A 13,034-nucleotide genomic window follows, 5' to 3' on the forward strand; every position below is an offset into this window, starting at 1 on the left:
TTACTTTGTATTAGATGAAATTTTGTAAAGTCCGAGTGGAACATCATCATCTTCATCATCTGCTGTTGAGTTTATCGTCGATATTTTTGACGAAATTTTATTATGAGGATTTAACGGCCTCGTTCCCGCACTTGACGATCGATTTCTTGGTATATTTATGAATTTACGCTTACTTGATGGTGGTACTGAGTTTCTTTGTGGAGTTGGAGGACCTGATTTTTTATTAGGTGATGTTGGTCTACCAGTTGGTGATTTTGAACGTCCAGTTGATGATTTCGAACGTCCATTAGGAGAAGGGGATCGAACATAATTATTATTTTTAATTCCACTACTACTTTCTCCTATATTGTCATCAAATTCTGCACTGGAGTGTAATAATCCTCCACTATGACTACTTTCGATTCTTCCATTGGTCTCGTCAAGATATCCACCATCGGTTCCATCAGAAAGATATTCATCATTATAATGATGATAACCATGAGCTTGAATCTCATCTTCGCCGTGATAATCGATGTTGTCGCCAAAATCTTCTACAGTTTCTTCCTCGAATTCATTTGTGGACGTTGGTGGCGTCATATATTGTTGCGATATTTGATTCATATCATATTGTGGAGCTTTATATGCTATTTCTGCACTTGATCCTGGTCCTGCTCCTTTTCTTGTTAATCCTGATTTCTTTTCTGCTTTTTTTCTTTTGCGGCTAGTTTTCTCTTTACCTACTTTACTTTTCACTTTGTGTGCTGCTATTTCAGCATTTGGATTCCCACCACCTCCATGTTCAACTTGTTGCTTATTAATTAGTGATAAATACCAAAACATCATGTTGGAAATGAGTACTTGTTCGTGCAACGGACGTCGTGGGTTTGCAAGTTTGACATGAGAAAGACGGTAGATTGCACGTTCTACATGAATAGGAAGACGGTTATAATTGGTATATTTTGTTTTCTTATTCGAAATAATTGGCTGTGATAATGATGTAGTCGTATTAGTAGTTGTTAATGAATCATCTGTCGATTTTCCTTTATTCTGAGGCCATGAAAAAATGGATGAAAATGACTTTTTCGGTGATTTTTCTCTATCTTTTTCTTTATCCTTTTCTTTAACAATTGAATCGTTGTTCTCGTTTTCATTTCTGTCAGATTTTTCAGATTTCTCAGATTTTTCAGATTTTTCAGACTTATCAGATTTGTTCTTTTTAGGTTTTGGTTCTTTTTCTTCTTTATCTTTTTCATGATCTTTTTCCTTATCTTTTAATTTTTCTTCCGACCCTCCAGGCCATAGCCATGACCATGCAGAAGTACGTTTTTGTGTCGAGGATGTAGGTGTTGTCAGGGATGTTGGACTTGTAGAATTTGGTGATGTTGACGGTGATATCGTAGTTGAAAAGGTCCCGGGTTTAGATGTATTTACTTTTAATGAATTTGATTCATCGGATTGATCTACTTGCAATTCACTTGATAATTCATTTTCATCTGATGCCAACGAACTTGTTTTATGAAGTGCAGGAGTAATCTGAGATGAAACTTCCGGTGGTGCAACTTCATCTTTCAATGTTATACGTATAGGTCCTGCACCATCTTTAACATCTATACATTCAAGTTCAATGTCTTTTTGTATTTCTTCAGGTTCATCAACTATTTCGCTAGAATTCAGTTTCTTATCTACTTTATCAATAGTAATTTGTGGAACCGAAAGAGATTCTGATTTTTGTTTTGGTCTCTTTGATACTATATTATTTTCGGATTGTTTTTCTTTATCAGATGATACATGAGTAGATCTTGTTCTTCTATGTGCAGAAAATCTTCTAGGATTTTGCTCTCCAGCAACAGAATTTCTGCGAATTTTTGTGCGTGCGGCACGCTTAAGTGCTGGAGACATTCTCGGTACAAGGACTTTTGAGTCCACATCAGGAGAAGAATGTCGATCAAATATATTTGGGTCATTAGGATTAGAAATTGATCCTCCTTAATGTTATAATTTCCAATTAATAAATACAATAATTGAAGGTCGGCCAAGTAAATATGTGACAAAGAAAAAAAAATTTTAGTTTTTTGACAAAAACAACAATAACAATGTAAATGTATTTTTTAATTCATCCATTCATTCGAATTTTTTTTTTCTTTGAGAACTTTTGTTATAACATTAAAAATGATATCAAAAATACTCATATAACATTAGTTTGAAGTTTTGCAAATGATGCAAATTTAATTAAATAAATTAATTATCTTACCCATAAACGGCGGAAGATTCAAACTTAGACTCCTTCGTAATATATTTAATTTTGTTGATTCTGAAGTTGGATTAATATTTCCATCTGATCCAATGTATGACTCCCAATCAAAACCGGTCCATTTTTTCTCAGGTTCCACTTTTTTATCTGTTGTTTCTTCTTCATCATCTTCAACATCTGAAGGAATATATTGTTTAGAAAGAGTTGATTTCCGCCTTCTTAACGACCCTATTCCAGAATTAAACCCATCTTTTGCATGATTTTTTAACCACTTTCTAAATTCATTTGGCGCTATTTCTGGATGCAAATGTGCGGGTACCCAAAACAAATGAGATGGATTGTCCGTTTCAATGTGAAGTTCTTCAGTGACAGGTTGAGAATTTGTTAAGCAATCCGAGTCGTCTTCCTCTAAACCCATAATTGATTTTCTCTTTAGCCTCATTTCAATAAAACCTGGATTTCTTAATGGTGCCTCTGTTGTATCTTCTTTTGAATTAATAGAAATGTCTTTAGTAACATCAAAAATATGCGAATCTTTAGTTGTTATAGAATCTGATGAGGTTTCTCTATTATGTTCTTTAACAGAATGTTCCTGAGGTAGAGAAACGTTTATTTTAACTTTTTTTTGTTCAGGCCGGGGTTCTATTTCAGTTTCCGACATAGTAGGCGAGGGACCAAGAGTTAAAGCTTGTGTACTTTTCTCTCTGCTCGGATCAACTTTTGACGGTAAAATTTCTTCTGTATTATATTCAGTAGGTCCAAAAGTTTCGTCCAACATTTTCGAAAATTCTAATAAATTTTCTCCGGAAGTTTCGTTAACCATTTCATTTAATATATATAAAAAAATTTTACTATATACAAATTAAAAAGTAAAAAACATATTATGAACAACAAGTGACGAGAAAAAATCTTTTATAAACTTTTATCTCTTGGCGTATGAGTATAAAAAACTAAAATTTCAAATTTGACTAATAAAGTAATTTGTACATGGGGGACGGGGGGTGCAAAAATTCAGTATGTCGGAAAAATTTTCCGGCTACATAAAGGAAATCTTTAATTTTAACTTTATATATTTTTCACTTATGCACTTTCCCAAATAGCTTATTTACATTACGTAATGCTAAGTAAATATAATGCCGGAATTTAAACCGGGAAATTCATGAGTCGGATATTTTAACGAGAGAATATTTTAACAAGAGAATATTTAGTTTAAATTTTATCAAATTATAAAGAAGCGTATTATCATTTGAAAGTCTAATTAAGCAAATTAACTATTTTATCATCATAATCATAATATTTACTATATTCTGTATACTGTATGTACAAAAATAAAATTCAATTAATGATAAGGGGATATGAAATGTTCATTATAAATTTGTAAATATGTTACAAACATTTATTATGAAAAGGTACTTCAACTGTACCTGAAGTTTATAGTTTATGCTTAAAATTATAAAAACTCAAAATACTGCTTTAAAAATCCTGTTACTTATAAATGTGAGAAAAAGGGAAAAAAAAAACAAAACAAATAACAAATAAAAAAAAAATAAAATAATTTCTATAATGCTATATATATTGGAGCAACTAATTAAAAGTAAGAAAATTTGATAATAAAACAAACAAAATAACACAAAACTAGAGTAATATCAATATAAATTTTGATAGAATTTTTGACTTTGAACGCATCCATGTTACAGTTCCATTTCCGGGACTTCTTCTTCATCTGAATATGAATCTACAGAACTTACTTCATCTTCTGAAGAACTTTCGTTCGCTGCGTCCGCTGCTTCTTTCGTAGCAAACCTGCTAACATATTCTAATATAAAAAAATGATTATATATAAAATATAGCGTAATTAACTTGATAATAATAGTATAGTGGGACCAGGCACCAGGTCATTTAAATCATAATTGATGTATTACCTTTTACTTTGTTTTCATATGCCTGTGGTTCTCGCATTAATAAAGCTGCTGCTTCGCCATTGAGTGGATCGGTGGGATTAGGATATCTCAAGAGTTGAGGAAGAAACACCTCAAAAATATTGATCATGTCTATAAAAAGTGTGAAATTATTTGTATAATGAAATATAATGAACATAATTAAAATCATAATTTATTTAGTTAATTACCAAACATTGGACTCCATGTCTGATTAATTACATCAAGACAAACTGACCCACTACTATATATCCATACAAGAGATTGATCAGTCAATATTTGAACTCAAAAATGGTTAAAAATATTAATCAAAATATTTAGAACCTAAACAACTTACAGCTCATCGATATTAGGATGAAAAATTTTATTCATAAAACCAATCGACGGAGATTTATATGGGTATTGGTCAGGAAGCTCAACATGAACTTTCCATACACCGCCGGCAAATGGTGCTAAAACAAAGTAATAGAAATTTAATTTATTTATATGGAACATAAATAAATATAGACGAATAATAAATTACGTAAAATAAGACATACTGTCCTCAGGTCCATGAAATCGAACATAAAACTCCTGCATGTTATCATTGACAAGAGTAACCTCATAATCGCTCATAAGACTTAATGATATCGCAAAAATTTAAGAAATTGGTAAATATTAAAAACGTTTAATAACTCGGTATAGTAATATTAACTCACAGCTTCATAACATCAGTTTCGATCCTTCTACGCGGCGAAGACATTTTAAATATAACTTGTTTTAAAAGAAAAAGAGATGATTAAATTGCGTATTATTATATCAGTTAAATATCGAAGTATAGTTAGTGTTCTCAAGTTGATTTATCTTCTACGGGTTTTTATGAGTCATTTTTTAGATTTTAGTAAATTGGTCACATGGCTCGCGCCAAAAATCGCATCAGTACATGTTTGGCCGCAGTGCAGCCTCGCATAAATAAAAAATAAGATCATTTTGTTATTATAACCGCGTTAAATATGTCGGTCAAAGCAATTGATACTTCTTCGATTCATCGAATTTGTTCAGGCCAGGTAATCTTGGACTTAACAACAGCAGTAAAAGAGCTTGTAGAAAACAGTCTTGATGCTCAGGCAAAATCAATTGGTATAAACATATTTTGATTAAAAAAAACGCGTCAATATTGCTTTAAACTTATTTTTAATTATCATATATTATATATTTTTATTACTAACGCGTTTTATTTGTATCTAAACAGAAATCAGATTTAAAGAATATGGCATCCAATCCGTTGAAGTAATAGACGATGGGATAGGAATTCATCATAATGATTATGAAAGCCTAGGTAGTTTTGCCTAAGAGATTATTCCAAATTTACGAAAACTAACAATTATAAAATCTAATCAGCTCTCAAGTATCACACATCCAAACTATCTTGCTTTGAAGATTTAACAGAAATCAACTCATTTGGCTTTAGAGGCGAAGCACTTAGTTCTTTGTGCGCTCTATCCAAACTTGTAGTCTCAACATGCACTCAAGAAGAAACTCCAACGGGTACCAAATTGGAATATGATTCACATGGAAGGCTCATAAAAAAGTCTCCAATAGCTCGAGAGGTATCGGTATTATTTGTTTAGCACTTCCTTATAAAAGTTTTGTAATTGATATCCAATTTACTTATTTTCAAACATAAATAAAGCGAGGCACGTCCGTATTCTTACAAGGACTTTTTGAACCGGTTCCAGTTCGACACCGTGAATTTAAAAAGAATATTAAGCGAGAATTTGGCAAAGCACTAGTATTATTGCAAGCTTATGGTATCATTTGCGAAAATGTTAGAATTTCTTGTACAAATCAGTTAAATAATAAGTATGCACGTAATATATTAGACATATGTTCGTTTTTTTGCAAATTTTATGAAATTTTATACATTATTACTAACGGTGATTTTTACTTTTAAATTCCTACTATATCAGCGCAAAAACAAGAGTGTTAACTACAAGTGGGAACAATGACTTAAGAGATAATATCGCAAATATATTTGGTGCCAAGACATTAACTCAAATAATACCATTGAACATAAATATGAATGTCAAACGAGATATGAGATTGCAAAAAAATGAATATGATGAAAGGTGAATAATTAACACAGTGTGTAATTATGAACAAATGTTTAATTGAATCATATATTAATTAAATTGGTATTGAAGTGAAGGATATACTGCTCATATTGTTGGTTATATTTCTAAACCTATGAAAGGATACGGCCGTGGAAGCAATGATAGGCAATATTACTTCATTAATGGTCGTCCATGCAATTTACCAAAAGTAAAGCGACATTTTTATTCATTTCTTATTCAATTATTCAAAATTGATCATTGCTTTCATTTTATTTCATAAAGATGGCGAAAGCTGTTAATGAGTTATATAAAAGTTTTAACACTCACCAGTATCCTTTTGTTGTTATTGATTTTCGACTTGCGAAATGTTAGTGGATTATTTTACTGCTTAGTTAAGTTTACAATTCTTCGTTATATCAAATAACTGACAGAATTAATATGTCTAGCTTCGTATGATGTTAACGTCAGCCCGGATAAAAGGACAATATTTATACATAACGAAATCAAAATAGTAGAGATAGTAAGGGTATCTAAGTAATTTCATAATTTTTCAATATAAAAAATTCCATATAATGAAAAGTTCTTACTCTTTTTTAGGAAGAATTAAATAATGTTCTGGAACCATTTCGGTCTACTTTCGCGTATTCTAATGTTGGAGGCGTGCAGTTGTCAATAGAAGAAAATGTTTTATGTCATGGGAATTCAAAGAAGGAGATTTCTTCACAAAACAAAAATGCCCAATATAGGAGTGGAATTTTACTTGTGCAAGACAGAGATGATGGTATAGTCAGGCTCAATAACATTCAAAGCAACGAGAGCGTTAAAAGTGAAGAGTATAAGTTTGCGAATTGTACTACTCAATCAGAGGGAAGTGAAGTTCATGTAATGAAAAAGCTAAAGATTTCTGCTGAAAAATCAGAGATTGTTAGTTCTCCGAAAAAAAATCTATCACAATTATTATCTTCAAATACGCCGAAAAAAAGAAATTATATTATTAAACCAATTGATACCTACTTAGTTAATGACCGGAAGGATTCTTTCAATGTTTCAGCGTCTATATCATGTGATGATAAACATCGCGGTGAAAACGTTGATAAAGCTGATATCGAAGAAGAGGAGCAAATGGAAATGATCGTCGAAGATTTTGTTGAGGTTCTTGAAGATGATATGAACGATTCTAATAAAGGTGTTATCATAGCCGATGATAAGAATGCTTTTAACAAGAATCTCATAATCTCTAAAGAGGATAATAAAATTTTGAGTTTTTCAAGTAAGACACTTGATCTAGAGACTGTTATGATAGAGAGTGATTACGAAAGACAAGACATTGAGATACCATTTGATATTCGAAGATATAAATTGATTGATACAAATCAGCAAGATTTTTGCAAGTATAAATATAAAAATAACGATCGCGATACACATTTAAATAATTCCGGAATCGATACTCAAGATAATGAAGTTGCTGAAAGAGAACTCAGTAGGGTTATATTGAAAAGAGATTTCGGCTTGATGGAAATTATAGGGCAATTCAATCTCGGATTTATTATTGTTAAATTGGATAATTCTAATTGTAATGATTTGTTTATTATTGATCAACATGCATCTGATGAGAAATATAACTTTGAAAATTTACAACATCATACTAAAATCCAATCTCAAAGACTTATCAGGTTTTTTTTTTGGTTATTTGATTATATAACATAGTCATTCTCTCATACTACATTACCATTTAGTCCAAGAAAGTTAGATCTTACTGCAGCAGAGGAATTAATTGCAATAGAAAACTTAAAAATCCTACAAGCGAATGGATTTGAGTTGGATGTAGATTACAACGCATCTCCCACTAATAAATTAAAATTATTGGCGCAACCGATGAGCAAAGATATAATATTCGGAGTTAAGGGTAAATCTCTTTTTTTGGATAATTCTTATGTAAGAAAACAATTGATTGTTAAACATTTATAAAAAAATTTATAAAAAAAAAAGATTTAGAAGAATTAATATTTCTATTATCTGAACGACCGGGAGAAATGGTACGTTGTTCACACATCAGAAATATGTTTGCGTCTAGAGCTTGTCGCAAATCTATAATGATTGGAGATGCATTAAGTCGTCAACAAATGGGAAAGGTCAGTTTGTATTCTATAGTAGACTATTACATCATTCACCCGTAAAACCCGAATAAAAAGCTATTATGATAATTCATTTTTGTAGATTGTAAAACATATGGGTGATATTGATCAACCATGGGTAAGAGAATCTCTCTTTTTTAATCATCAATAATTTATCTGTTATTGAAAATTTCAATTTTTCATATTCTTTAGAATTGTCCTCACGGTCGACCAACCATGAGACACCTTTTTGATTTGTCAAAGGCACGAAGTTCTCAACCATATACAATGCGTCCTAAAAGCAATCAAAGCAATTTATACAAATTGTTTAGAAATACATGTAATAGTTAATTATTAGCTTTCATAACATTATTTTATTTGGTGATATTAGCACTGAAATATTAACTTTAGCACCAAAGTATTATAATATAAATCAGTCATTAAAATTAAAAAAATTAAGAAAATCTTTTTTTAGCAGTATATATATAGCCAAATTATTATTTAACTAAAAAAAATTTCATTAATAAAGTAATTGTAGGCCTTTAAATTTAGAAAACAAAAATTGGTTAATTTTATTGAATTATAAAAGAATATTTTTTAATATTTTGTAAATTAGAATGTAAATTTTCATAGGTTATTATAAAATTTTTGCTAAATTTTGCATAAATTTATTTATAACTTTTGTAATTAGTATTTACAAATTTATAGTATATTTTTGTAATATATAGATTATAAAATGTAAAAGAAGTAAAATTGGTTTGTATTAATGTTAATATTTTTAGTAAAAGTTCACCTATATCACATAATTTATTAAAATTTAGATTGTTTTGTTTTAAAAAAACTAATAATTTTATTAATAAAAGTATTTATATAAAGTCTATAGTTTGTTTTTTTTTTTTATTGCAGCATATTTAGATTCTTTATTAAAATAAGTAAGTTCAAATACATCATACAAATGAGAATGAAAACAATTAAACTAATAATTAGTAAGACCTAAACCACTTGTCATCCTGAGAAGGATCCCACGTGTACACTGTCAAGCAGAATTTAGAAGTCTATAGTTTAAATATAATAATATATTATATAATAATCCATAAGTTAGTATTATTATAAAAAACATGATAAATCTTATAAGTATTAAGTAATTTTTATATTGCTAAATAACTTTCAATTAATAAAGGAAGTCAATTTCATTTGATTAAAATGGTGAAATTATGCTCTAAAGTTAGTAAATAGAAAAAAAAATTTTTAAAGTTAGTACTATTATGAAAATGTAAGTTTCTCTATATATATTATACCTATATCTATAAAAATTAATATACAAGTAGTTTTGACTTTACTGAATAATTTTCAATTAATTTAAAAATGGTGAAATTACATGCTGAAGTTAGTAAACAGAAAAAAGAAACATTTGAAAGTTAATACCATTATAAAAAACATAAGTTTCTCTATATATATTATATTTACACCTATAAAAATAATATACAAGTAGTTTCAACCTTATTAACCAATTTTTAATTAATTTGGAAAGTTGATTTCATTTGATCAAAGTGGTAAAATTATACATTGAAGTTAAAAAATGAAAAAAAAATTTGAAAGTGTACCATTATAAAAACTATTAATTTCCTCATATGTATTATATCTATATCCATAAAAATTAATATACAAGTAATTTTAGCCTTGCTAAATAATTTTCAATTAATTTAAAAAGTTGATTTCATTTAACTAAAGTGGTAATAAACAGAAAAAAAATTTGAAAATTAGTATCATTATAAAAAATATAGATTTTTTTATATATATTATACCTACACCCATGAAAATTAATATATAAATAGTTTTGACTCTACTGAATAATTTTCAATTAATTTAAAAAATCAATTTTATAAATAGATTTATCAAAAAAATGAATAGAAATTAAGAAATTTATCATTACCTTTATTAAGAACTACCAATCAGTTACAATTATCTTTACAGAAACTTACCATTTTTAATCAATATAGAATCGATATTGTTAAGTTTATCTTAACAGTATTGTTTTGATATCATTTTAATATCATTTCAATATTGATTTAATATCGATATAATATCGAAATAAAGTATTATCAAAATGATAATTAAAATAACATTGAAATGACATCTTTAAATTAAACTTAAAGATGTTGTTTCGATATCATTTCTATTATCATTTTGATATCATTTTGATACTATTTCGATATCATTTTGATATTAAAGTGATAATATTTTATTTCAATATTATATCAATATTAAATTAATATTGAAATGATATCACTTGAAAACTTAAAGTTTCTGTAAAGATTCTATTTAACATATTTTCCTCCAATCTTTAATAAAGTATACATATGAGAATTCTTATTATAATTCTGCTATGTAAGAGATTTATTTAACCAAAATGGTAAAATTATACTTTGAAATTAATAAATAAAAAAAATTTGAAAGTTAGTATTATTATAAAAAATATAGGTTTTTTTATATATATTATACCTATATTTATAGAAATTAATATTTATTGAACAATTTTTAATTAATAAAAAAAGTTAATTTTATTTGGCTAAAGTATTAAAATTACACTCTAAAGTTATTAAATAAAAAAATATAAATCTTTGGAAATTAGTAGTATTATAAAAAACATACTAGGTTTCTCTATAAATATCATTTTTAATTTATAAAATTGTTTTAAGTATATTCGAAAGAAAGTTGCAATTTAAAAAGAATTTCATAAAAAAATTTTTATTATTTGTATAAAATTGTAGAACATAATATAAACAAAATTAATATAAAACTAAAATTATATTATTGGTGAATTTCATCAGAGGTAAAATTTACTTCTGGTAAATTAATTTTAAATTAACTACTATTATATACTGGTTAAAAACTAATATATTGTAGTGTTACAATCCATAATCCAGTCAATTCAAATTGATCCGTTTATCTGAATTGAAATCAGATATTCATATTTGATTAGTATTTTTGACGGATTAATCCAATTTTTAATTCTGACCAGCTTCGACAGTACTAAAAGTTTAAGCAGAACTAATTCTCATTATTGAAACTTCAATTCTGCCTAAAATTACAATTTTAGCCAGAATTAAAATTATAGTTTAACGATCCAAATTGAATCTGAATGTGCTAATGAGTATCTTGGATCGTACTTCTAATATATTAAGTAACCGATATGTATCAGATGTGTACCCAATATGTATAGTAAAAATGCAAAAAATTGGGTATCCAATATGTGTAAGATATATGTAAATATATATATTATCTACATATTATTTATATATCATATACATATCGATATTCAATATGTATATGATATTTATATTTACATATATCTTACACATATAATATATATGAAACTGAAATTGGTTAATTTTAACCTCTGAAATGGTTGAAATGGTTGAAATGATTTCGACTTGAGCTCCTCCAAAAGTCAAAATGGTTGAAATTACATCATAGTCATATGATTTTATAGTAAACAATAATATTAAAATTCAAAGTTAATGAACTTTGCATCCAGTGATTCAATTTTTATGATCTTTACGCTGTTGGATTCAGCTTATAGAGAGGATTCCAATGATATGTATTTCATATCTATAGTATCAATATTGACGGAATTATTCACGTTTAAAATTTTATATTAAATTATAATTATAAAAATCACATGACTATGATGTAATTTTGACTATTTCGACTTAATTTTGACTTTTGACCTTCCCAAGTCGAAATATTTCTACTTTTGGGCTTTAATTTTGACTTTATGTATAATATCGGATATCTGATTTTCTGCATTTTTACTACATATATTAGATATATATCTGATATATATCTGCTACCCAATATATTAGTTTTTGATCAATGATAGTGTCTCTCACATTCTACCTATAGTCACCAAGGCCAAACAGTCATCCCATCAGTTCTCAAAGTCTTTTAGTAATTCTCTAATTTCTGCCAACAAAGTAATTTTACCAGATTTATTACTGTCCAAACCTTTTTTTATAGTATTTATTCCTTAGAGTCATGAAAATGTATTTTTTCTGAAAAGCTTGTTCTCCTTAATCTTCAGTTGTTATCTGTAGTACTTAGTCCAATCTTGTAAGCTAAGTCTTAGTTCTACTTCTGATTTTAGCCACTTCTTAATGGTTGATTACGACCTTTAGATAGTTGAGACAAAAAGTATCTAGTCTAAACACTGTCAAATTCTTGCAAGTTCAACTTAGTATTTGTGATTTTATTCAAATCAGCCTAATTTTTATAATATATGATAGGCTTGCAGATACTTTTCTCCTGAACCAACTTAAATACTTTGCATCCTAAATGGGATATAGAAAATTGGAAAATGTCTGAAGGATATAGCATCAAAGTAGTGATAGTTCCAGGTAAATCTTTCACAATTTCACTACAGTATGAAATCATTCTTTTTCCTTTATTTCTTTATTAAAGATTCCAGTTAGCAGGATATCATTAGATATGAAGTTCTCCTAAGAAAACAGTCTAAATTCCTTGATTTTATAGGTAGGAATGGGAACAGTTTCATCAGTTCAGTTCCAGTTCTACTGAGCGGTTTAACTGATTCTGAACCAATTCGCTCAAAAAAACAGTTCTGAGCGGTTTAGGTTTGGTTCAGTTCTGCAGAATGGTT

The 13,034-nt window shown here is 28.1% G+C and overlaps 3 protein-coding genes across 3 annotated transcripts; 1 reads left to right on the forward strand and 2 right to left on the reverse strand.

The window, feature by feature from the left end:
* OCT59_013912 (uncharacterized protein) lies at positions 1–3,173 on the reverse strand (the record flags this gene model as incomplete). The annotated part of the gene is made up of 2 exons (XM_066141837.1): positions 2,231–3,173; positions 1–1,964 (listed from the first exon to the last, which is right to left on the reverse strand). The coding sequence occupies exons 1-2, from the start codon at positions 3,051–3,053 to the stop codon at positions 1–3; spliced, it is 2,787 nt and encodes a 928-aa protein (XP_066001930.1). The 5' UTR covers positions 3,054–3,173.
* Positions 3,174–3,598: 425 nt separating this feature from the next.
* On the reverse strand, positions 3,599–5,017 carry OCT59_013913 (Ubiquitin-conjugating enzyme E2 8). The gene is made up of 6 exons (XM_025315620.2): positions 4,866–5,017; positions 4,707–4,786; positions 4,505–4,619; positions 4,359–4,411; positions 4,153–4,281; positions 3,599–4,046 (listed from the first exon to the last, which is right to left on the reverse strand). The coding sequence occupies exons 1-6, from the start codon at positions 4,907–4,909 to the stop codon at positions 3,922–3,924; spliced, it is 546 nt and encodes a 181-aa protein (XP_025182500.1). The 5' UTR covers positions 4,910–5,017; the 3' UTR covers positions 3,599–3,921.
* A 142-nt stretch (positions 5,018–5,159) lies between these two features.
* On the forward strand, positions 5,160–8,725 carry OCT59_013914 (uncharacterized protein; the record flags this gene model as incomplete). The annotated part of the gene is made up of 13 exons (XM_025315621.2): positions 5,160–5,286; positions 5,399–5,485; positions 5,548–5,756; positions 5,840–6,009; positions 6,117–6,275; positions 6,351–6,468; positions 6,543–6,627; positions 6,707–6,786; positions 6,858–7,933; positions 7,997–8,166; positions 8,250–8,392; positions 8,478–8,513; positions 8,588–8,725. 13 exons carry the CDS (start codon positions 5,160–5,162, stop codon positions 8,723–8,725), a joined length of 2,598 nt encoding a protein of 865 aa, XP_025182501.1.
* Positions 8,726–13,034: the final 4,309 nt, after the last annotated feature.

The sequence above is a fragment of the Rhizophagus irregularis genome, chromosome 21, assembly GCF_026210795.1.
Source record: "Rhizophagus irregularis chromosome 21, complete sequence".
In the NCBI taxonomy this organism is placed as follows: Eukaryota; Fungi; Glomeromycota; class Glomeromycetes; order Glomerales; family Glomeraceae; genus Rhizophagus; species Rhizophagus irregularis.